The sequence below is a fragment of the Chelonoidis abingdonii genome, chromosome 10 (assembly GCF_003597395.2).
Source record: "Chelonoidis abingdonii isolate Lonesome George chromosome 10, CheloAbing_2.0, whole genome shotgun sequence".
NCBI classification, from domain to species: domain Eukaryota; kingdom Metazoa; phylum Chordata; order Testudines; family Testudinidae; genus Chelonoidis; species Chelonoidis abingdonii.
The window spans coordinates 32,984,294-33,011,452 of record NC_133778.1 but is presented as its reverse complement, the minus strand read 5'-3'; the positions used below and the strand labels follow the sequence as shown (position 1 = coordinate 33,011,452).

Genomic DNA, 27,159 nt, shown 5'->3' with positions numbered 1-27,159 from the left:
GGGTTGGTTTGCGTTTCCCAGATTTACAGGATTTAGATGGGAAGCCTATGACAGATACAGAGGCAGCAGTTGTAGTGACCCAAGCAGTGGAAGACACAATGAAGATGAATGGATGTGGAAGCTGCAGCATGTACATGATCCTGGATGGGGCACCTGAAAAGAGTTTTGTCTCCATAAAGTACAGCCTGATAGAGCTGATGGAAGAAAAGATCCAGATAAATACCAGGGAGGGAGAGGAATTATGTGGACACAAGAACAAATGGATATAAACTGGACACTAGGAAGTTAGACTTGAAATTAGATGAAGGTTTCTAACCATCAGAGGACTGAAGTTCTGGAACAGCCTTCCAAGGGGAGTAGTGGGGGAAAAAAGACATATCTGGTTTCAAGATTAAGCTTGATAAGTTTATGAAGGGGATGGTATAATGGGATAGTCTAATTTTGGCAATTAATTCATCTTTGATTACTGGCAGTAAATATGCCCAATGGCTTGTGGTGGGATGTTAGATGGGATGGGATCTGAGTTACTACAGAGAATTCTTTCCTGGGTGTCTGGCTGGTGAATCTTGCCCACATGCTCAGGGTTTAGCTGATCGCCATATTTGGAGTTGGAAAGCAATTTTCCTCCAGGGCAGATAGGCGAAAAACCCCCAGGGCTTCTGCCACTCTCTGCAGTGTGGGACACGGGTCACTTGCTGGAAGGTTCTCGGAACCTTGAAGTCTTTAAGCCATGATTTGAAGACTTCAATGGCTCAGAAATAGGTTTGATAAAGGAGTGGGTGGGTGAGATTCTGTGGGCTGCATTGTGCAGGAGGTCAGACTAGATGATCATAATGGTCCCTTCTTACCTTAAAGTCTATGATTCTATAACACACACATGCAAAAAGATGTGAGGAACCTTATTTATGTCAAATCAACATGTTGAGAAATTGTTTTTAAAATAAACGCTTTCCATGTAAAAAGTGATGTTTTGTAATGGTGCCAAGGTCACTAAAACCATTTGAGGTCTGACGGGTGTCAGATATGAAAGATAAAGCTCAGGAGCCAAAGTCCGTGTGAATGCTTAGCTTGCCCAATCAATCATTCCAAGAATTACAAGATATTAGGGCGAAACATACATCATTTTTGTGTCTGCTCCAGTTCCTCCCTATTTCTCTACTTTCTTTCAGATAGGAATTCCCACACTTGTATTCCTCCCATATTCTTTTCCTTCATCACATATGTCAAATGTTTCCTTAGATGAAGAGCTAAGTCTAGGAGCAAGACCAAGTCTGCACAATTTAGATGAGAACTATATTTAAACATTTAAAATCTGAGATGCACAAGTCTGTAAATGAGGTAAGGCGGCGGCTTGTGAAACCATGTTCTGCCCTTGGCTGTGTGTAGATGGTTCCCACTGAACTGAATAAAATCTGCATGTATGCATCTAAACGCAGAATTTGGCTGTAGAGCTTAATTCAAATCCTGCTGATTGAAATAAATGATTCAGATTTTAATCGCTGCTAAACTTGTATAAATCTGGAGGAACTCCATTGATTTCAGTTATGTTACTCCAAATTTACCTGTGTGCAATGGAATCAGAATCTGATAGGTTAACTTTCATGGGTGTAGAATTGGGCCTCATGTATTTTCTCTCTTTTCTTAAAGGCGAGATACAAACACAGTTTCCAATGTCAATTGTTACTAAGATCATGAAACACTGTCTTACCTTTACTTTTTTACCAAGACGATCCTTCCACTTCTCAGCTATGGAGCCTTCTACCAAGAGTAACCTACACATTTCAGATAAGCTAGTTATTTTATTATTGAGGAATGTGTATGTTGTACATAGCAATATACACAACACTAACGGGATCTGCTAAGGGGGAGAAGAGAGAATGTCATGGCACTCAGCAGTGACAGGACCAGGTAACTCAAAAGCATTGGTCACGAGTTCTGAAGAAAATTCTGCACAATTTTCTTCAGAGGGAACAATGATGGCTTCAAAATGAGGTCTCATGGGTGGACGAGTAGAGCAGGGAAAGTAATTCTTAAAAGAACACTTTAAAGAATAAATTACCTGGAGCGTTCCTCATCTTCATAGCCCATTATAATGTATTCTTCATTGGCACTAAGCGGTGGGCATAGACAGCCAGAGTTTGTGTAAAGGTTAACAGTGTCCTTAGGAATATTCACCAAGGAAGATTTTAGTATCTCCTTTACTTCAACAACTGCGGTGACATCATGACATTTAGTTTTCACCTCCTTTACTTTAGCCCGAATGACTGTGGAAAAGTAACAGAGTAGTTAACAGCAGCAAATAATGTAGGTCACCCCCATGCCATCCTTTATGATCTGGTGGATTAGGCTTTTGTGTGCTCCTTTATCAAAAGCTCAACTGAACTCCATCTAGATTTTACCCAGAGATTCCTCTCTGCCCTTATTTCTTCACTTTCTCTTCTACCAAGAGTAATATACACATTTCAGGTAGCTCTGTGTATAGAATAGCAATGTAGGTGCTCTGTGCAGGGAATAATTTAGCAATTGGCCTTTCACCTTACTTTCTCTGGGATATATTTTTTTAGCTTTTTTCTTTTATTCCCTCTGTGTTTTTTAAATATGTAGTTCATACTTCATATTATTTCCTCTTTGTTCATTCATCTAATGCTGCAACAACTTCTTTCTTATTTAGGTTTAGTACAGACTCTTAAGTTGGCACCCACAGCCTTTCACAAAATGGAAAATATACTTGAAAGCTTTATTGTATCATTATCCCTACTAGATGACAGGGCCTTCCCTTTTCTCTTCTTCCTTCAGTGACCCAGCCCCAATTTGCTCTGTTTTCCATGAACGCCAACGTTCCTGATCTTTACCTGATGACCTGTCTAATTGTTTCTTCTCTGATCCTATCATTCTCCCATGAATTGCATACTAGGGAAAGTTGCCTTCCAAGGGCAGCAATTTTTCAGGTCTCTCATGGCGACAAATGAGCTGACACTGCATGCAAATCCACAGGTCATACTCCAGGGAGTACTACATCTTGCCCTATTTTGAAATCATAGAATCTTCCTCCATTTTACATCCAAATTCCTCAGATTCTTAATCTCTTATAACTAGTGCCTCCCTCCCCAAAAAAGGCAAAATGGAAGAGATGTAATGAAAAATAGAGAAAATCCATTAACCCATCCCCACTCTCTCTCTCACACAAAGGTTTTCCACCTACAGATATGCTCAGCATTCTCTCAGCTAAGTTAAACAAACTATTCAACAACTCACAGGAGTTATACAGAGGAAAATTTTTACCAAACTAATCCACTTTCTTAAGACTTTACCACAAAAGCCTACTTTATTTTGGTACTCTTTCTAATGTGTTTCCAGAGATCTTTACATTCTAAAGAGAGGAATGGTATAACAGATTATAAAGAGCCTGTGGTAAGTCATCTTCATTCTCTCCAACACAGACCCCAAACTGTAGCTGTAGCATACTCAGTGAATCTCTGCCACAGGCAGCTGCAGTATCCACTGGAGAATACTCACACTAACCACCACAACATATAAAACCGCTAAATGAGGCAGAAAATCATAACCTTGCTTCTTTTCAATGAATATGAGAGTTCATTAATATCATTTAGGAGGATTTATTTTATTGCTGAATTAGTGGATGCCATTTGTATACATATATGTACTTAAAAACACTGGTTTAACAATAAAATTGTATTCACTATGTCCTGGTCATGTAAACCCTTTTTCATGAATTCAGTGAAACTAATAGTAGCTACTCACATGAGTAACGGGTTGCAGATCAACATATTAAGACTTCAAGGGCCCAATTCTGCATTTCTGACTCCTATACATAATCCTTACTTATGCAAGAAATCTTGTTGACTTCATCAGGTTTATTTGTGTAAGAAAGACTTGTCTGAATAAAGGCTGCTGAGTTGGACCCAGGGGATGTTTGAAGAACAGGGAAATCTGGACAGTTCAGGACATAGTCTGAACACCGGGGGGAGGTGTGTATGTGTCACACAGGTGTTACCGACATAAATTGGCCTACAGGAGCCTCATTACTGGCAATGATGTAGGAGAAGGAAAGAACCTAACTTCAATGTCAGATCCCAGGATGGGCTTGCGGGATGATACTTAGTAAAAACATCTTTTTGTTTGTAAACTGAGCTAGAAATCAGAGAGATATGAAAGACAGAATCCCACAATGTCATTTTTACCCAGTCACTTTTAAGCCTAGAGACATTTTTCAACACGTAAACACTTAGTATTTTCCTGGAGCCAATGAAGTGGCACATCTCATACCTGACTGGGATTTAGGGTGAAACACAGCAACATTGTACAATGACATACACTGGGCTTGCACGTTAATGTTTAAATATTGTTTTTTTAAAAAAACGTTTTACAGAATATTTTAATCTCAAAAGCTACAACTATAATGATGTCCTCTTACAATACTGACCCACCCTTGCCTCATCCTTCTATGACTGAATCAAGTTTTGATTTTAAAACATGAAGTAAAAAAAATTTCTCTTTTTGTAGATACTGCTAATGAATTAACTCAATACAATCAAGCCGAGCAGCTTTCTTAGTACAAATGAGTGTGAACTGATGACACGCTTAGGCCATAGCCCATCATTGTGGAATTTTTTCCTGTTGCATTACTAAATTTAGAGTTCCCTGAAAAACTTAATTTATTCCTTTAAAGGTTTGATATCTAGCCATGCAGCTGTCCTTACCATAGTTATAATTGTTCCGAAGATAGGTCTTCTGGGTAGCTTTAATAGGTTTACATTTGCAACGCTCTGCAAGAGAAAACCTTTGCTTAGAAGAACGAAGAATTGATTCAAAGACAAACTCTCCCATCCTCCCCCCACCCCAACTGCCTTTAAAAACAATTAAATGGAGATTGATGGCAATAAATAATTTATACATACATTCAGGTTTTTAATAGGACATTATTAATCTCCTCTGCACAAAAACAGTGAAACTGAGCATCACATTGCTGATTTGAAAATATTTACAAAAAGATTAGAGTGGAGCTGAAAGAAAATCAGAATTTCTGTCCTGCAGGAAATTCTGATGTTTCAACATTGGTTTTCATCCCAAATCTGAACAAATAGTTGAAATAGCAATACTCTTAGGAAAGAAAATATTTTAAAAATTGGAAGTGCCAAAATGTTTTGTTTCGACCCTGTTCAATGTTAAACAGTATTTTCCTATTGTGGCATATTGCCTCATGGGAACTGTAGTTCAGGAGTCACATGGCCTCGTTCTTCCCTGTGGATCAGACTCCCTGCCTAAACTACACCTCCCATGATGCATCTGCAGTTGTGGGACTTCCATGATGCACCACTGAGCCAGTCAGATGAAAGACTGCATTATATCATGGGAGATGATGTCTAGTGAGGGAGCCTAGCCAATAGGAGAGAATGGAGGGTGGAATTACAGCTCCCATGAGGCAATGCACTGCACTAGGGAAATGAAATTTAATATTAACGGACTTGAAACTATACATATCAGCCAGTTCAACAAACCACTCAAAATGAGATATTTCGATTTCCCCAACAGAAAACTGAAATTTTTTGCAGAAACTGCATTTCCTATCAAGAAATCATTTTGATGGAAAATTCCCAATCAACTATCAATCACAGACTAAATTCTGCTTTCAGTTATACTACATCAAACCCAGAATATATGCACCAGCAAAACTTAGGGCAGGTTGTAGACTCCCTATGGCAGTTCTCTATAGAAGAGAACGAACGTGAAAGCACAAGCATGGCCAGCACATTTGTTACAGAGACACAATCCGTTTAAGCTCAGGGGCTAATGGCATTTGTAGTCTCCAGACCAGGCACATCATTAAGAAATGTCAGATGACTTAGCATCATGTGACTTCCTAGTGCTACTGTATAAAGGAATGCTTCTGGCAAAGTCTTGTGAAGGCTGGTTCTGTGGCCATGTAATATGAGGCCTAGAAGATGTCCAGGAAGGCTACCCAGGGGAATAGTCAGTCTTCTCACCTACCATCTTGCTGAAAGGTCTTGTCTGGACGTTGTAAGTATCTTGTATTATGTTGCTTCTGGTTTGAAATCTCCTTGAAGTTAATAAAGCCAGCACTGAAGAAATGACCTGGGACTGAACTATCAATTGGTCTTTATTTTACCTTCCTTAATTGGCACGTCTGCCCACTCACTGGCCTATACACGCTACAAAGGACTGAACTAGGATCCAGCCGGAGATTTTTGACTAGTGCTCAGACAATTCTAATCACTGAAATTTTTGCATTTGATCTTTTTATTCTAACATGTACTAAAAAGAATCCTCTCAATAGGTACCCTAAAGAAATATATGGCTCAAATATAATCAATCTCACTTCCCATCCCACACCAGAAGGCAAAACAAAGAGCAAATTAAGTTGCTGATCCAGCAAACCTTACTCATATGGATGAGACAGACATGACATTTTGTATGTATATATATACTATAAATATTGGTATGAACAAGGCAATCAGCTTTGTTTGGATACTCTTCTACTTAGAATCTGTGTTTTACTTGTCTCAGTATGATTATGATATCTAATGTGAGTTTTTGACACTGACTTTTGTGAGAGCAGTTCCTATGTTTCTACTTCATTCAGGGAAAGAATAAGGGAAGGCTCTTGTAACTAAATTAACACTTGAAAATTGCATGAATTTTAATAAGTAATTGTGGAGTGCTAACTATAACAAATAACTACCCTATGCACTACTGCAGATCATTGGCTTGGGATGGGAGATGTGAGGAAGACATTTTTTTTGGCAAGAACCCTGGGGAAGGGCTCTTTGTAATCACTCCCCTCTCTAGATACCCAGCAAAAAGGAAGGTATAATTCAGCTCATAGAGAATATGCAGAACCCTGTGTACAGTAATATGTGGCCACATAATTGCCATTCTATCTGAATTTGCTACACCACTGTGCTCTAGAATTTAAGCTTTCATTATCACAGTGAGGTTACTAGCCTTTCTGGTTGCAAAGATAATTCAAAATATAAACCCATGCAGTGCTGTCTCCCTGAGGTTGCAGAAATCTGGAAACAATAATACAGGTGGGTATACTTCATTCATTTCAAATAGGTTGCTAACTCAGTCTGGAGCCTTTACTCATAATTTTGCTATCTGAAGAGTTAACTATTGATCATTTTAGCAGAAAAAAATCAAGCTACTTCATTATTTTGGATGTAGTGGAAGTTATTGAGACTTGGTAGAATGGAGCAGCTGATTGCTGTTGAAAGTTGCTGGGGTAAACAGCCCCACCCCACACACACCCCACCAAATGTACAGTACCATCCAGAGCCATACTCAGAGGCAGCTCCCTGCTGGCTCCTCCCACCCCCATCCAGCCTCTCCCCTCCCAGCTGTGCTGTGCCCAATAGAGAATTTCTCCCATTATGTTTGCTAAGCACACAACATTCTACTACTATTCACAAACACATAAAGAACATCCTATGAAGTAACAACTGCATGAGTACTCTTACTAGAAACATCATGTTCCAAAAATAGGCATATCCTATTATTGATCTGTTTTGCGGTTCTAGCTGAAGCAGCACATGATTCACACCAGATTAGTAGTCAAATTAGGAATAGAACCCAGATGCCTGGACTCTCACACTCATGCTTTAAACATCTGACACTGCCTCACAAGTCATGTATGCATCCTTCAATATTAAAAACAGTAAAACCCAACACAGCTGATTTATATACACTTAAGATCTAAAACAACAGTGCCCATTTCAGATATTTCAGTATAATCTGAAAAGAACAGTTCCAAAAAAATAAACTTGTATTTTTGTGCTTTGAAAAAATTAGGAAACTATTGTGTTATTTATTGGGGTTCTCAGTTTATCATTTACTTTGGCTCAGTGTATCCTTATAGTTAAAAACAGAAAATAGTGTAAACAGGAAAAAAGAACATTTCAAAGGAAGACTGTTTCTTTTGAATTTCAAAATGCATTCTCAGAAATCTATATATATACACACACAGAGAGAGAGAGAGAGTGTGCTACAGAGTTGAGCTTTTCTGTGTTACTGTTTTAAAATAAGGCAGAAAAGAGAAGTAATTTTTGGTTTTCATTAAGCCTATGTGAATTCATGGACACTTAGGCCAAATTATAGCTCATTTTGTGAACACCCTCAAAACAGGTGCTTATAAAGGGACTAGTTCTGTAACCCTTATTCATGCTAGTTTCACATTTCAAATTCAAACAGAGTCAGACCTGTATCCAGGACAGCTACCTTAACAACAGACTATGTCAATCCCTTAAAATTCGCCTTCTCTGCAGAACTTTATTCCACCACACTAGCAAAACACAAGGTGATTGAAATTGATAGCAATGCCACCTATGGGTTTACACTCCTAAAACAATAACAATCTCAGAAACTGCTTTAATCCAAGGAAAATAGTTTACTGTCATTGTCCTAGAATATAATCAATGGGCTTCTCCCAGATCTCACTGAATGATACTATCTAATAACACTTATCAGCACTTTCAATTTGTAGATTTCAAAGAGTTTTACAAAAGAGGAGCCATTAGTATCCCCTTTAGAAATGGAGAAGCTGAGGCACAGAGAAGTTAAGTGACTTGTTAGGCCAGTTATTAAGTTATCAGTAGAGTCTGAATGAGAACCCAGGTCTCCTGACTCCTATTATGGTGCCCTATCCACTGGATCATGTTGCCTTCACTGGGAAAATGATGTGTGTATAAAAGGATTTGATTGATTTGATGTCTCTTGCAGGGATGAACCTATCTGAGAGGAAAGGTCAAAGACACGCATATACACACACCCCGGAGGAGAACCTAGAAGAATTATGCTATTGAAAGGTATAATGTCTCTTAGGCTTGGTCTACACTACGTGTTTAAACCAATTTTAGCAGCATTAAACTGATTTAACGCTGTACCCATCCACACTACGAGGCCCTTTATATCGATATAAAGGGCTCTTTAAATCGGTTTCTGTACTCCTCCTCGATGAGAGGAGTAGTGCTAAAATTGGTATTACCATATCGGATTAGGGTTAGTGTGGCCGCAAATCGATGGTATTGGCCTTCGGGCGGTATCCCACAGTGCACCACTGTGACCGCTCTGGACAGCAATCTGAACTCAGATGCAGTGGCCAGGTAAACAGGAAAAGCCCCGCGAAATTTTGATTTTCATTTCCTGTTTGCCCAGCGTGGAGCTCTGATCACCATGGGTGGCAATGCAGTCCCAAATCCAAAAAGAGCTCCAGCATGGGACCATACGGGAGATACTGGATCTGATCGCTGTATGGGGAAACAAATCTGTTCTATCAAAGCTCCGTTACAGAAGACGAAATGCCAAAGCGTTTGAAAAAAAAAATCTCCAGGCTACACAGTGCTGCGTGACAAGCGTAACGGGAAGCCAGAGACTCAAATGGACGCTCATGGAGGGAGGGGGAGGGGGTACTGAGGACTCCAGCTATCCCACAGTCCACAGCAGTCTCCGAAAAGTATTTGCATTCTTGGCTGAGCTCCCAATGCCTGTAGGTTCAAACACATTGTCCGGCGTGGTTCAGGGAATAGCTCGTCAATTTACTCCCCCCCCCCCGCACATGAAAGAAAAGGAAAGAAATCGTTTCTTGACTTCTTTCAATGTCACCCTATGTCTACTGAATGCTGGTGGTAGACGCGATGCTGCAGCAGTGAAGAGCAGTATCCACTCCTCTCCCCTCCCAGGTGCAGATGGCAGAGGACTGGTAGCATCTGATATATACCGTAATCACCTTGTTATCAACCCGTGAGTGCTCCTGGCTGGCTTCAGGTGAGGCTGGCCGGGGGCGCCTGGGTAAAATAGGAATGATTCCCTGGTCATTCCCAGTAGATGGTACAGAACGGCTGGTAACCGTCTTCATCATAGCAACTGGGGGCTGAGCTCCATCAGCCCCCTCCCTTTCCTGTGTAAAGAAAAGATTCTGTCCTGCCTGGACTGTCATAGCAGCAGGCATGCTGGCTCCTCTCTCCCCCACCGCTTAATGTTCTGCCTGGACTGTCATAGCACCGGAGGCTGCCTCCCCCTCATTTTATCTCACTAACAAACTCACTGTTTCTTATTCCTGCATTCTTTATAACTTCATGACACAAATGGGGGACACTGCCACGGTAGCCCAGGAAGGTTGGGGGAGGAGGGAAGCAACGGGTGGGGTTGTTGCAGGGGCACCCCCTGTGAATGGCATGTAGCTCATCATTTCTGCGGGATCTGACACAGAGCAGCTTGTGCTCTCTGATACACTGGTTCTCTAGTACACTTGCCCCATATTCTAGGCAGGACTGACTCTATTTTTAGAAACCATAAAGGAGGGATTGACTCGGGAGTCATTCCCAGTTTTGCCTTTGCGCCCCGGCCGATCTCAGCCAGGGGCACCCATGATAGCAGCAGACAGTACAGAGGACAGATAACCGTCATCTCATTGCCAATTTACACCGGCAGCAGACAGTACAGAACGACTGATAACCGTCTCTGCTATCATGCAAAAGCAAATGAATGCTGCTGTGTAGCGCTGGAGTATCGCCTCTGTCCGCGGCATCCAGTACACATACGGTGACTGTAAAAAAAAAAAAAAAAAAAAAAAAAAAAGCTGAACGGGCTCCATGGTTGCCGTGCTATGGCATCTGCCAGGGCAGTCCAGGGAAAAAGGGCGCGAAATGATTGTCTGCCGTTGCTTTCCCGGAGGAAGGAATGACTGATGACATTTACCCAGAACCACCTGCGACAGTGATTTTTCCCCCTTCAGCCACTGGGCTCTCAACTCAGAATTCTAAGGGGCGAGGGAGACTCCGGGAACTATGGGATAGCTACGGAATAGCTACCCACAGTGCAATGCTCCGGAAATTGAAGCTAGCCTCGGACCATGGACGCACACGGCCGAATTAATGTGCTTAATGTGGCCACATGCACTGGACTTTATACAATCTGTTTTATAAAACCGGTTTATGTAAAATCGGAATAATCCTGTAGTGTAGATGTACCTTAGATTCTAGGGGAGCATGCAGGGCCGGTGCTACCGTTTAGGCAGCCTAGGCAATCGCCTAGGGTGCCAGGATTATTCAGGGGGCGGCATTTTGCCTGGGGGGCAGCAGGCAGCTCCGGTTGACCTGCCGCAGGCACGCCTGTGGAGGGTCCCCGTTGGTCCGCGGCTCCAGTGGAGCTGCAGCAGTCATGCCTGTGGATGGTTGGCAGCTCGCGCGGCTCCGGTGGACTGCCCGCAGGCATGACTGTGGCAGCTCCACCAGAGCCACAGACCCTCCGCAGGAATGACTGCGGCAGCTCCACCGGAGCCGCGGGATCAGCGGGGGAGGGGGGGTGCGGCGGTGAAATGGCTGTGTGCCTAGGGCGCGAGAAACCCTAGCGCCGGTCCTGGGAGCATGGAGGGTGTGAAGCAGTAGGGAGGGGGGTGGATTGACCTGGGAATGTCATTTAGTTTTACTGGGACTGTCTGCATGGGGGATGGGAGAGCAGGGGATGACTTTAGGTGAGGAACAGTACCTGAGCCTGTAACCTGAGCCAGGATGGGGGGTCAGGCGAGTCGATACCTTTGTGGGGAAACTGAACAAAGGGAGAGGAAGAGAGAAGGAGGGAGAGAGAGCCTGCTGAAGGGCTTTTTGGTTTCAGTTTTGGGCTGGCTGGGAAGAGGCAGGGAACCCCAAGTCTGGGGTCTAAGATCCTTGCCCCTCAGAGGGACCTGGCTGAGCGGTCCTGTTTGTACCTACAAGCCCTGCTTGGGACTGTGTTCCTGTTGTCTAATAAACCTTCTGTTTTACTAGCTGGCTGAGAGCCACGGTGAATCGCAGGAAGTGGAGGGTGCAGGGCCATGACTTCCCCACATTCCACGACAGAGGGAAACACCCCTTTCTATACATGTGTAACTGCAATAGACTGTTATCCCCCATCTTGTTGTGCAGGAGTATGGGACGTGACTCTGCCCACACTCTATCTAGCCATTCTCCTCTGGAGCTGCTAGAGCTACTGACAATGCTCCGCCTACCTTCCCCCTAACACCTAGGGCACTGGGAACCAAATGGCAACTAGACCCCTAACTCCACTGGGAAAGCAATGAAACATTCAATTTTTAAGAAAAAGTCAGTGGGAGTTAGCAGACTATGTGCCATTTGTGCCTTTGAAAATGTTCCCCTACAAATATATAGGGGCTTTTAAAAATAAAAATATATAAAATATGTCACTCCCATAAAACCTGGTTGTATCACTGATTAATATAAGTACTCAAAGCTGGCAAAAGTTTCACTGAAAAAATAATAAAATCTGGAGAAACTTCTAAGCAACTTTAAGAGCATCTGATGAAATAGACAAGAATGTAGTTTCTAGCCAAGGAAGGGGAAAAGAATTATTTATATGCAGACTTGAAGGCAAGATTTTGCCAATTGACTTTGCCAGGGATAAGAGCTGTTTTGAGTAGATTTAACGCGCTGACATTACTTACAGGCAACAATACATACAACTATTTGCAATATCCTTTATCATCATACAGAATGTCCAGTCTTGAATTTTTTAAAACACTTCATTGTAATACAACTTACAAAGGGTCTATTTACAATGGTGAAAGGACAAAAGCTGTTTTACTGAACATATAAACAAAGCAACTATTAAAAAATAATGCTCTTTTCTCATGGGATTAAATTATATTTGTCAACTGAAAAAAATATACTATATTGAGACTCAGAATGTGATTCTACACTAAAAAAATATTCAGCTTATTCTTCAGAGCTGCTCCCTGGGTGTTTTCACAATCATATCTGCTTTCTTTAGTAATGTACATTTTTATTGCTTTTCACTCCTATTAGTCCAAGAGAGCCAACACAGCTAAAATAATTTAAACTGGACTCTCTTTTTTCTTGCCACATCACAACAAAACTGTTTAAATTCCAAGCAGTTAAATTTGGGTGACCACAATGAAGACAATGGGATTGGCATTGAAGCAATTTAGGGCCAGCAAAATATTTCATTACTGATGGTGCAACATGACGAGGAAAGTAAACAGTTTGACCTTCAGATCCCACAAGTTTGCAAGACTCGTTATTTTAAAAAAAAAATTTTTTACTTATAAACTGAGCATATCTGGTATGAAAATCAGTGACACACAACAAACATGCATCATAAAATGTTCTTTTAACAGTAATTGGTAAGCACAAAACTGCATTTAGACTACGCAAAGATCATTTTTGCTTGGTTTAACGTTAAGTGAAAAAAATTTACATTAGGGCATCTACAGTTATTCACTTAAATCCAGATTTAGTTGTTTAAAGCAACCTGATTATTGTAGACTTTAAGGTCAGAAGGGACCATTATGATAATCTAGTCTGATCTCCTGCACAACGCAGGCCACAGAATCTCACCCATCCACTCCTGTAACAAACCCCTAACCAATGTCTGAGTTACTGAAGTCCTCAAATTGTGGTTTGAAGACCTCAAGCTGCAGAGAATCCCCCAGCAAGTGACCCGTGCCCCATGCTGCAGAGGAAAGCGAAAAACCTCCAGGGCCTCTGCCAATCTTCCCTGGAGGAAAATTCCTTCCCGACCCCAAATATGGTTAAACCCTGAGCATATGGGCAGGACTCACCAGCCAGCACCCAGAAAAGAACTCTCTGTAGTAACTCAGATCCCACCCCATCTAACATCCCATCACAGACCACTGGGCATACTTACCTGCTGATAAGCACCTCTTACAAAAATGCAGTTAGTAACTTAAATGTGGATTTAGCTACCTAACTTTAGATGCCTGAGTCTGAACCTTTTGGCCGATGTGATTTGACCAGTAGCCAACAGAAGTTATTGGCACAAATGGTAATAGAATCCTGGAGCTCTGACTGCCATTCCTCAGCTTTAATTCTCAGGCAACACTTCCATATCAGATCTACCCATATGGGGCAATTCAATTTTCGTTTTCCTTGTATTACCTAAGAATGGTGGTCAACTTAAAGGGATTAAATCAGTTCTGACACAAAAACAAGACAATGGGAGGCTCAGTGGAGTGAAAATTCATGGATTCATAGTGTGAAATCCTGATCCTATTAAAGTCAATGGGAGTTTTTCTCTTGACTTCAATGGGGTCAGTATTTCACCCATAAGTTTTAAGGCCAGAAAGGACCATTATGATCAGCTCATCTGACCTACAGAGTAATGTCAAAAATGGTGGTTGCTGATAGATTTAATTAAACTTAATAGAAGAAAATTACACAGAAAAATTATTTGCAGCGATTTGTAATGTATTTTGCTGTAAAGTAAAACAAAACAAATTTTCCTTTCCTTTCTTAACAAAGCCCAAACAGGCTACTTAAGATTAACACCATTTGACTGAAATTAATAAATCAATTAATAAAATAAGATGCATTAAAACAACAAGAAGAACAAGTTTTTAGATCTTTGCTACAACTCTAGAAATTTCTGAAGCAAAGAACAAAATTGAAGTTTACAATATTTACAGGTCAGAAGGGACCATCATGATCATCTAGTCTGACCTCCATGTACCCGTGACTAATTCCAATTACAATTTACTCAGGTATATGCTTTATATACTGTACAAGAAAAATTCTACCACTTTGCTCTACAGTTTCAAGGTTTGAAAAGAGAGACTGCTGGCATTTCAGCAGAGTGCTATATACACTGGGCCTGATTCACCACTGTTTCACTCCAGTAAATTAATAGAGGTCCTCCAACATAAAACTGGACACAGTAGTGAATTAGACCCTACATCATACAAAGAAACATCAGAGTAATTTGTAAGGAATCTGATTCACTAGAGATTTGCATACTGAACAATGCACGCTGGGTCTAACATATGTGGCACTGTTGATTTTTCTTTCCAATGCCAAAATGTGAAGAGAAGTGCTGTCCATTGCATTAGCATGCTGTAATGTAATATGTCATTCACCTGTTCAGGCCAATGATTCAAAGTAACAAACGTACTTCTGCACACTGAATTTCCAGCTTGTGTGAAAAAATAATTAGTAGGAAGATGACTTCCAGAGTTGCAGGATCTGAGCAGCAAACCAAATCATATTTCTATAGTATAGAATGACACAATGAAAGTGGAAAGCACAATAAGGGCTCAGTCCTAACACAGACAAGACCTCCCCTGAAATCAGTAAAGTCCTTTTGACTGAAGGAAGTTTTGCCTGGATAAAAGCATCAGAATCAGACCCTAGAAAAGTACTCAAAATGAAATTCACCACCTAAATCCAACTTTCATCCTCCTTGAATGTCTCATAGCAAACATACAGTGTACAAAAGAATTGAGACAACACAGCAATATATGCATCATTAAATACTGGTCTTATTTAAAAGTTAAAAGAATTTGAAAGAAGATAACTTATTAAAACAGTTATATATAAAAATGTACTCACCATTGCCGGAGCCTCTACAGTTGCCATTATTAGAATCCATAGGGAAATCTGGTATGGATTCGTAAAATATGTAAAGAAATGTTAGTATTTTTAATATTGATTATTTCAATACAGCTACATTAAAATTGCTTAATATTTCTCTAATATTTAGTATATTAAAATGTAAGACCCTATTAATGAAAAAGAGGTTGCATCAGTTTAGAGTCCTCTCCTGTTCCTACTGAAGTCAGTCTGAATTTTGTCTTTTAGCAGGTACCTAATGTTACATACTGAAGTGGCCTCTACATTATTTATAGTTCACAATAGAAACTGTCGAATTTCCACTGGTGACGGTGCGCAGAGTAGCAGGATCTATACAAGAATGGAAATACGTGTCAATTCAGACATGAGTTTGGGGCAATTCTGAAATGTACATATACTGCTTCTCTACTCAGTTGGATGTCTGAGGACAATTCAACTTTGATTTCCTCAGTAACAAAAAACAAACCAACCACAATCCTGTCACTGAAGGGAAAGCCAAGATTAGCATTTCAGTTTTCCCCCCTAAAAAATGTTCTGATTATGTTGTGAGAGAGATAAGGAATTGGGGCAGGGGGGAGGTCATGATGCCCAATTTCCAAAGAACTGCATTTGGGGACATTCTAAATTGAGAATATGTGCCAAATTAATATTCTTATTTTCAAATCTATTATTTTTAACCACCACCAAAGTTTATATTATTTATATGCATGTCTTGTTAATAAAAATATAGTAGCTGTTCCATATCATTCTTTATAAAGAAGAAAAACTGAAGGAATATATATATACACACATAGCAATAGACAGACACCCAACCTTGCAATTGGATCAATGTGGTTCTGCTTGCACGGAGCCCCGTGGAAGTTGATGAGGCTCAGTATGGGTGCAAGGGTCCCATTATGAGAATTCAACTGCAGTATCAGGGCCATACGTTTTATTTACAAATGACATATGTGCGTATTTGTGTGCCTATGCGCATGTGCCTAAATATGGATTTAAGAGCCTAACTTTAGGCACCCATTTTAAAAAAAGTCTTGGATGTATATCTGTCTCTCTATATCTATATATATCTATGTTATTTCCTTAACGTATATTTACACCTTGTACAGTATGCAATATACTTTACATAGGTGGATAAAAAACATGTAGGATGAATGTAGATTTTCAAATATCACTGGTTTATTTCACTAAAATAGTAAACTTGGCAAACCTGAGACTTCAGCATCAAACATCTGTATCAGTGTAGTATGCATAAGGGTACAGGAAATGTCCTAGCATTCCAGGGCAGAATCCTCTTCTTAACAATGGCCAAAAACGCTTTGCCACATACAGAAGTACTGACCCCCCCATAATGCATTTAACTTTACAGTATTGCAATAGGGAAGAAATTTTTTCCTGATGTTAACTTATTCTTCAACTGCAACTTATGCTGTGAAGCACAGTACTTGTCATTTTTATGCTAACCAGTAAAATTTCAGCTACTATTCTTATTCATGTTATCTGAGACTTTTGTTGAATCTTGCTAAACTGTTCACTTCAAATAGCATCTAGAGGTGTGAACTCTACAGATTATACATGGCTTTTTAAAAAGTGTTTCCTATTATCCAATTTAATTGTGTTCTTTTAATTTCATGAAGTATTTTCTTAACCTTTTATTATAGGACAGGATAAAAGGTATAATCCATATAGCCTTCTTCAAGCTTGTTATTTTCTTATACAGAACTTTCATATTTCCTCTTATTTTTCACCTTTCCAAACTTCAGTACATAGTCTGGGACCTAGCTCTGTTTCCTTATTCAGTATGTTGAATTGTGGCCTCTCTTTGGACCTGTGGCAGTTGTTTCTGCCTCTCCTATTGTTACTACCAGTCTGATACTCCCCCCAGCAATTTCCATTACTAGAAGTCTTGTGAACTCTTAAAGAAAAACAAAAATCTACAAAATGCCCATAAACTGGATCTTTCTTACACATTCACAGCAGCCTGAACTATCGCTTACCCCTGTAACCTCTGTTGGTTTTTCCAGCCCTGCAGACTTGTCTGTTTTATAATGGGTAACAAGGGAACAGAAACAGAATCAAAAAGACGGATGGAGAGAAGGAAAAAGAGAGAGACAGAATCTAGCCAGCAAAGAAAGTGAAAAAGAAACATGGGCAGCGTTTTTCATATCTTCGTTCCCAAGGAGCGGGTATGGAAGAAAAAATAAGCAGCACTAAAATACACTCTCCAAAGTAAAGAAATGAAGATTTCCTTAAACCAATCAAAGCCCCAGCTCCAACGTCGCCTGAACGTTCGGGTGCTTGCATTTCACATTGAGATCTGGATCTGAATTTTTAGCTTGAGCCCATCTCCACATTAAAAACATTTTTTAGTATAGTGATCATGAGAAAGGCTTATATGCAGTGACACCTCTGGATTACAAACACTTCCACTTCCTTCAGTCTTTTTAAATTGAAGTGGAAGAACCCCTCTTAAAAGTTAAATTGCACTCAAAAAACAAATTCCAGAGAATTTTATTATTAATCATTTACACAGCACAGTAAATTCATATGACACCAGTTTAGATCCTGCCACTGGATCTGCTCTAGCACCTCCCTGCAGCTGAGCAAAGTGCCATTGACATCAGTGGTGTTATAAGTAGGATAAATTTCATAATGGGAATATTTTTCAATAGCTTTAGGACCAAATGCACAGCTGGGGTATATCAGTTTAGCTCCAATGTAGTCAGTAGAACTACACCAGTTTACACAAGCTGAGGATCTGGCCCTATTATCCAGTAATATATAAAAAACTTCGGGGCTGAGAAACAGTTATGCATGATGTGTATAGCAACCCTAACATAAACCACAAAACACACATAAATGAAAAATTAAGCCACCTAACACCTCCACCCACAGTACACCTTAGCATGATCACACCTGTCATACCCTGCCATCTTAACTGAGCTCCATTTTCAGCCTTTGGCATGCTCTCGTTTACCAGTTCATTTTTCTCCTCCCCCAGCGCTAGTAGTTATGGATGTTTCTTGTGCTGGCAGAGGTTAATTTGGGAAAGGGTTACATGTAGAAAGGCAATTATAGGGGGTGATGTAAAAGTCTGGCAACCCTAATGTGCAGAGTTAAGGTTGTAGTGTATGGTCTTACTATGACCACACACCATAGATGTGTGTCTATGGGAGGAGGAAAACAGGATATACAGTATATTATTAGGTGGCTTAACTTTTCATTTCCTTGTTTTGATGAGTTTGAGAGAGGCACGTCATGTGTGTAGCAACCCTAACTGCTTCACAAGGAAGATTTTTGTGTATTCATCTCAATTTATTTCATGCTTATGTAGGGATGGGCATTGGATAAGTGGGAGGATGACATGTGGGGCTTAAAGTACAGTGGGAGAACATTTGATCCCTTCTCTGTTGTAGAATACATTCTGACACAACAGTCTAGCTTCTCATAAAGAAGGCTTTATGTGCTCCTGGTCCTCATCCATAAGTTTTGCATGCAGCTTTCTCACCTCTCCATCAACCGTCACACTTGGAGATGCCCAGCGCTTCCCCATGCCCAGTCAGTCAGACTTCTGTGCACCCACCATCCCCTGTCAATCAAGCTTTAGTACACCGAGCCCCAATAATCAGGTTTCTGTGTAACCTGACCCAATCTATTTAGTTTGCACCTAGCATCCATTAAGTTCACTTGCACTATGCACAAACTTTTATTCATAATGCAAATAATGGTTTAAAACATTTGTTAAACAGAACCAAAATAAACCAATAAAAACACTCTCCCTGTGGCCCTCAGGATCTACCTCTCTACCAAGTTCTGTCCAGACAATTGTGTACAGAAATTTCTGACAATGATAAACAGCAAGCCTGCCAAGGGAAAAATTTAGCACAAGCCCAAATTCAAAGGCTATTAACAAATTTGTTATGAAACACCAAACAAAAACTGCATCAAAAATTCAAAGGGCTAAAAATTAATTCTGTGTGTAATTTCACATCAATCTACTATCAACTTTTAGAGAAAAACAAGAATTGATGCCCCATTAAGGCCATTTTAGAATACAAGCCAGTAGGCGCCTCCATAAGATAATATAGCAATAAACAGAACCATGTCTTGAAATAACATTTGATAGTAAATGACGAGTATATGAGTTCCAAAGGAAAAGTGTAATCTCATTTATGTTTGAGACATGCAAAGCACAGACAAATCACAAATCTTCTCTGAACAAATGCAGACTCTTATCACTGCCAGAAACCGGCAATGCTATGCTTTTAAAAACAATGGCCTTGTTATAAGGATCCCTGATCTTTCCTACAGCCCGTTCTACCCAATCCTTTTTCAGAGGAAAACTGTAAAAATAATTGAAAAAGAGTATAACAAAATACAACAATTTCAAGGGCCAAAGAGTGGGAGGAAAGGTTTGAAAAGGGGAGACAGACAGAGGTGATTTGGTAGAAAACTTTGTTGTGAATAAACAACCTGTTATGGCTACAGGAAATCCAAGCATAATGTGATCCTGATTATTATTGCAACTAAAATGACATTGAGCAGCCTTGCAGAAGCCATTTCAGGAACTCTGCTGGAAACAGCAAAGTCAAACTGAGGAGTTGTTGTCTGAGGACTTTCTTCAGTTCCTTTGATGAGATGGGAACATTTCTCAGCACTGCTAAGAAATCCCTCAGTGTGAATTAATTTAGTTTTAATTATCTACTTCAGATATTTATTGTTCTTTAATGTATCTTCTTTAACTGCAAAATATTTGCATTGTACAAGTATTTTAGGATAGGGCATTATGTCATCTCTGAACTGAAAATGACAGAACAACTTTCAAGGTTAACAGGAGATCTGTCCTTAGATTCACATAGTGAATCCTGACACCGGTATTCTGCTTAGATCTTCCACTGCGTCAATGGCAGCTCTGTGTGTTAAGATCCAACAGCAGTATCCAACAGCAGAATTTGCATTTCATATGAAAATTAAAAATTTCTAGCTTTATTCACTTAAAATGATCACAGCCTGAGGTGGCACTTAACTCCACAAATCTTGACTTTGCACATAGATTATCAATACATACACCACAAAAGCCATTTTTCCTACAGTTCATGCTATAGATATATTAAAGAGAGGCAGTATACGATCACCAGCAGCAACAATGTTAGTAAGGTTTAGAATTCTCTCTTCTTTAGCTCACAACTTTCTCAAAATATCTCTTGTAAGGCTGGAAATATACATGTTCAGCTTACAAGTGAATATTTTTTCTGAAACTAAGAAAATGGTTTACTTGCATTTTTTATGCAGAGGACTAAAAAATGACAACTTAAAAATGACAAATCTGACATGTACACAGCCTTTCCTTAGAAATGTGTGGTTTGTTACATGCAAATTACTGCCCGAACTTATACACTTGCACAATTTCACTGAAGTCCAAGGAGGTGTGCAAAGTATGTTCTGAGCTGAATTTGACCTTAAGTCTGGAAACAATTGGATTGGAAATAACAGAGCTAATAACATTTGCAAATAGTTATAATGAGCACGAACAGTTAATGCTTTTACTTATGTTTTAAGTGCTGCTAGTGCCAGGGTGATGGAACAATTTTTGTAGTGGGGGTGCTGCTGCGGGAACCGTGGATGTGGTGTTTGTTGTTACTACTTCTAGCCAGGGGGTGCAGCAGCACCACTGCTGCTACATACATATCTTTGTGTGTGTTTACACACCTAGAGGGACATAGGGAGGAGAGAAGGAAGACTTAACTGAAGCTAGCGTTTCTCCACCTAGCCAGTGAGACACAAAATATGTTTTACTCTGACCACAGACTCTCTAAAATAAAAAATAAAAAGGAGGGAGGGGAGGTGCAATACAACAAAGAGTCTGAGACTTCCAATCAGGTGCCCCGTAGTAAAGTGATCCTAGCATTTGTTTTACTTGCTTTACCTTCTGTGGTTGTGTTTTCTTCCCTCCTCCCCTCATCCAATCTCACCAAGGGCACCACACATCTTCAAGCCATGTTTTTATTTCCTTGTAATACCGGGTGTCCATTCTACAATGCTCCTCTTCCAGGCTAAATGGACAAAGTTTAATCAGCCTGGGGAAGCCTTTCCTTTGATCTACTCTCTGGTCCACTCTCCTCTCCAAATGCAGAAATTCAGATGTACCTCGACACTGCTCAAGAGTCCACTGATGTGATAGGCAATACATGGACCACCATTTAGGGGAATGGCTTCAGCTTCCATATGGAAACGAAGTAGAGTATCACTGGAGAATATGTTATGAATGCTACAAGAATGCTCCAATATAATTTAAGGACCTTTCCCCTTCATGATAGATGCAAGTAAAGCCAATGATTAAATATATTATTTCTCTGAAATATTCAAAAACAGCAAAACAATCAACCTACTCTCATCACATATAATCAAGGTAACTGTTTTGACTGAAGCATAATTCAAGACTCGGCAAAGAAAATATCCAGATCTACGAAGTTACACTTCCATGTCCTGCAGGTGCACCATGACACAGAATTTTTCTTTTTTAACATCTACGTTCCTGTCACTTCACATGAACATCTCCCATTTTATAAATTGGACATTTCCAGAGATAAATGTTCAGCTAGCCTAAACCAACTCTCTTATTTTGCAAGTGCCCCTTTCTATCTGCTGTTGTTTTATTGTTACTATTTGTTCAGAAAAGCATCCCTATTCGGGACTTCAGCACTGTCATACATAGGGATAGACATAAGCACATCCTTAGGTATTTTCTTCAGTCAGGTCTTTAGCACTGACAGTATATTTGATGCTGCACTGTATACAAAAGTAAAGACAATTCCTGCCTTCAAGCCCTTGGAATCTAAAAGCATGACACACAGGTGGCAGGTCACACTGAGTAATCCAGTGGTGGGGAGGACCTGGTCATTTGTTTGTTTGTTTTTAAATGTTTGTAAACTCACATCTTGCAGGCTTTGCAGAATAAGTGAGTTTTAAGAGGGACTTAAATGAACAGAGAGTGACTGTTTGGTAAACTGAGGTAAGAAGAGCATTTGACTAGCAGGAAGTCAACATGGAACAAAACAGAGACAACAGGTGGAGGAAGCAAATGGGGCAACAAGACTGGCACGAATGAGCCACTTGTGCACACAATAGCAATTTAGTACATACAAAATGGTGTACCCCCACATCCGTGGGTAAAAATTGCTTACATGCGCAAAAGCTGGTGACAAAAGTCAAAGGCCAGAGATGTAAATTTGGACCTTAGCACTCTCTATTCCGACAACTGGAATGCAAACATGTTCCAAATATCATTTTCTTCTCCTTTCAGGATTGTCTTGATTGGTTGATCCTGAAGACTAATCAAAGATATACAATTTCATACTGGCCTCCAGAGTCAGCTATAAACATTGATGTATTTAAAGTTACAGTATCTTCTAAATACAGACTTGGAGACTCTCTCTTTTACAACAGTATAAAGGAATAGCACAAATTTAAGGGCCAAATTTTGGCTCATCTGCTCAGAGCTTACACAGAGCTTAGCCAGAGACCCTCTGCTCTGTGGCTGCCCATCTTGCTCCTTCCATATGGAGAGTGGACTCTATCCTCTCCACTGACTCATAAGAACGGCCATACTGGGTCAGACCAAAGGTCCATCTAGCCCAGTATCCTGTCTTCCGACAGTGGCCAATACCGGGTGCTTCAGATGGAATGAATAGAACAGGAAATCATCACGTGATCCATCCGCTGTCGCCTAATCTCAGCTTCTGGCAAATAGAGGCTAGGGACACCATTACTGCCCAACTCATATGAGGTTTGCAGGGAGTAATATCAGAGGAGGTGGTGCCACCTCCCCTGATATCCCCATTTAAGGGTGGGATCTCCCAGATGGGTGACTGCTGAGGAAACAGTGAGGGGCCTGAGTGATCCTCTTTCAGACTCCTAATTCCATTTGTACAGGTGTGTTCTGCTCTGACTGGTCTGTTAAACCCTTGACTCCCCTCTCTCCCTTCAGAAAAGGAGGCAATAGCTGTTAATGGAAGAGGATGGGAGTGGCACAGAGTAACTGAGATTCCCCTTCACAGCAGTCACGAGGCTGAGTGAATGGTACAGTAGTGGCCATATCATTCCTTCCACAAGTAGGGGGCACTGGAGTAACAGTAGAGAAAAGACACAGACAGCTCCTTCCAGGGCTGCCCAGAGGATTCAGGGGGCCTGGGGCAAAGCGGTGGAGCTGCGGCGCTTGTACTCACCCAGCGGCGGCGGCAAAGCCTTCAGTTGCTCCACATCTTCGGCAGCACTGAAGGGCCCCTTGTCGCTGAAATGCCGCCGAAGACCCGGACTGCTGCCGGGCCAGGGCTCATGGGGCCCCTGCGGGGCCCGGGGAAAATTGCCCCACTTGCCCCCCCACAGCCCTGGCTCCTGCCAGGGAGGTGGCCTTTAAATCAGTCTGACATCATAGCCTGGATATGAAAGATAGAAGCCCTAAGCAGGGTCATGGCAGGAATCACAACAGCCTCTCCCACGCAGCAACTAAGGATGGGCTTTTGGCTAGGGTGTTGCCCCAGCCCTCACCCAAGCTGGCCTCTTTATCTTTTGTACCCGTCACCGTCCAGTAGATTTAGTAGTTGGGTGTCTGGTTATATTTCAAGCTCTGGTAACACAGGCTCATGGGAACTCAAATGGACCAAAGGAATTGGGCTTTGCCTTATGGGAGAACCCTGTACGGAGCAGGGAGCTAGACAAGATGATTTAATAGGGCTCTTTCAATCTTTAATTTTACAGTTCTCCTTAAAATGGCCGCTAGAATGTGTTTACTGGAATGAAAAAATAGGTGGGAAAGACAGACCTGCCAGACCAGTGTTAAAGAAAAGCCTCTCTGTTCTTCACAGAGTGGAGAAATGATCAAATGACAGTTCACTCATGGAAATATTTGGGCCCTATTAGGGTGACAAGCTTAGAAAAGTCCCCAGTGATATACTACGTAAACAATACTGGCACAAGCCAAAGCTGCTATGCCCATTAATGTAGCGGTCAGTTAGACCTGATTATCTAACTTGTTAATTAGGGCCACAGACACTCACTGATTTACATACTTGACCACTGACGACATGCGCAACAAACTCTGTGAGGAAGAATGTGCATTTTTCAGAATCCGATTCAAGATGCTGCACTTCATCAACTGTAGTTCAAACTATGCAAAAAAGTGCAGGTCTGGGAGAATGGGGCCCAGAGTTAACTCTCTTCTGGTGAAGATGTTGGGTGCTAATTAGTGTGCACAGTTTCCCTGTATGTAAACTGCTTTGTATTATGCATTTTTCCTCCCTTTGTCCTATTATAATTATAAACCTGATGCATGAACATCAGTCTCCTGAAAGCAAACAAAAAGAAATCTTTTCTGAAGATAAACAGAAAACCAGTCCAGTCCTTTTACCCAGCCAGAGCCATATGAAGAGCTCACCCTAGCAATCTAACAACTTGATCTGACTGCCAATCCACATGCACAAAAATGAGTAAAGAAACAAAATTTTATTTTGATTAAAAATACTATTTGCTATGTTGTGGATTAACTGGGAGAAACTCTGTGAACTGAGATTTTCTACAACGGGATAGAATATAAAGTTATTTCACACTGTGAGTCCGTATACTGTAAATTGTTCACTAGGGAGGTGGTATGGTCTGGTGAGCAGAGAAAAAGAATTGGGCTCAGGGGCTCTATTCCTGACTCTGCCACTAACTAAGCTTGGTTATGTCATTTAAAAACCCCATCCTTAATTTGCCCTTTTACAACAGAATGGACTGAATAATGCTTACCTTTGTCAGTCAAAGTTTAGAAAGAAATCTGTGATCCCTGGACAAAAGATGTGATAAAAGTGCAAAGAACTATTATATTGTGGGTGATATTTTCATTTTGAATGATGAAAACCTTTTCAGTAAAAAATGTGAATTTACACTTCCATTGACTGTGCATTTCACCAACAATATTAGCTGCAGAAAGTGCATTCTTAAGAGGAAAAAACTTAGGAGAAATGCCTTGTATACAAATCATTAACTAGTCTGTTCTTTGTATTAGTGATGTACTACTACTGGGGTACAATCCTCTAATAGGATGATACCAGTTTTCTTCTGACCTTTTCTTATATTAGAAATATTTCATTATATTTTTTAAAGGAGAGGATTTATTCCCCCCTCCCCAGAAGAATACCTTCAGTCCAATGGATAGTATGCTGGTTTAATTTTTAAATCCCAGAAATCAGAACGTCGTCAGGTTTCCAGACAGTGAAGTGTTCATGGATTTCACACAGGAATCTTTCAAAGCGGCTATTGTGCTGCTGTGGTTCTCAGCAATAGGTAACTCGGGGGCAATTTTAGAGAAACTTCCTCCCTTCAGTTTTGAATCCCACTGCTTTCAAATACCTGTTGACTTGCCAAGCCTCACTCAGTTTGGATCCATTTTTTAAAGCAGTTTTGAAAGTATCTCAATGCTGCTAAGGAAAGAGTCTGTAAATGTGCTTCAAAATGAGACATTCACAAACCTATTCCTAATTTTGGAATTCAAAACCAGCCTCACTGAAATCCTCCTGCAGGTCTGCAGAGAAGCAGCAACAACAGATCTATAGACAGACACACGGAGTTAGATGTGGGGTACAATTACAGAGGAAGGACAGGTTAGAAATGTATGAGGGAAAGGGTTAGTTATGGAAGTATAAGGAACAGAGTTAGCTTGAGGTATCGGTTAAGAGTTGTAGAGGGGGATCTCAGAGTTAGAAGGGGTGGAAATGGTCATTTGAAATGTTGAAGTGGAGTTTGATTGGTACGGAAATAAAAAAATATACGGGTAGGGGAAAGAAATGATGGAAGCGAAAGGTTAAATGGGCACACGAAGAGAAGTGTGCAACGGAATAGAGTATAAGATGTGACTGGAAATGGAGAAAGCATTGGAGGAGGAATTATGGGGTTTGGTTTATATGGAGTGGAATGAAAGGTAAGGGTCAACAGAACGATGACAACAGTAATGAGTTACATACTGCACCTTTCATCCAAAGCACTTTGCTATGGGTCAGAATCAGAGGTGACATCAATGGTGGTATAAGTAAATCAACAAATTGGTGTTAGCTGGTATAACTTACACATCAAAGGGGCTGAAAGATGGGGCTGTCACAGAATGAGCAACTAACAGAAAAGTGTAAGTAGGTGTAAGATAAAGCACAGGTGCAAGCCTGCTCGATCTTAAAACTTCCTTTTCTCACTACACCATCCTCTTCTGCCGTCTTTGGCATGTAAGTCAAACCACTTACCAATAGTTAACTTACACCATCACCTATGGTATCTCCAAGCGTGATCAGCGATATGTATTTCTCTCTGATGAGATAAACACTGAGATATTAATCATTTTGTAAATATGCAGGATTCTAGTGCCAGAGCCTTGACCAAATTCCAGTCCTAGCCAAATCCCCAAATTACATTTTGCCTAATTTGGTTTATCTCAGCTCTTTCAATCGGAAATAAATGGGTTTATTTCTCCATTGCTTGTCCTAGTACATTGTATTGCTGTGCAATGTTTAACAGGCTCTATGTTCCATCCCAGAGGTAGCAGCTCAGGGATGGTTGAAGTTGTATCTTTTTGTATTAAAAAAGCCAGCACCCAGCCAATGAGAGCTTTGCAGTGTTCTGGCAGCACAAAGCAGTTGGAAAGCCAGCTTAACCAGCTACATGGGGATTCTCCTGCAGTAAGAGGAACACCTAGATGGCAGTGAAATAACCACCAACACTA

The 27,159-nt window shown here is 40.6% G+C and overlaps 1 protein-coding gene across 2 annotated transcripts in view; it reads right to left on the bottom strand.

Annotated features, from left to right (window-relative positions):
- Nucleotides 1–27,159, bottom strand: part of FRZB (frizzled related protein) — a 34,679-nt gene that overhangs the window by 3,489 nt on the left and 4,031 nt on the right. The window contains exons 2-5 of one of the 2 annotated variants that reach the window (XM_032783775.2): nt 15,396–15,443; nt 4,722–4,787; nt 2,060–2,264; nt 1,709–1,772 (exon numbers count right to left, since the gene is read on the bottom strand). In XM_032783775.2, coding sequence (XP_032639666.1) covers nt 1,709–1,772; nt 2,060–2,264; nt 4,722–4,787; nt 15,396–15,443 — 383 coding nt within the window. The remainder of the gene's footprint in view (nt 1–1,708; nt 1,773–2,059; nt 2,265–4,721; nt 4,788–15,395; nt 15,444–27,159) is intronic. The other variant, XM_032783776.2, reaches the window with a different exon arrangement.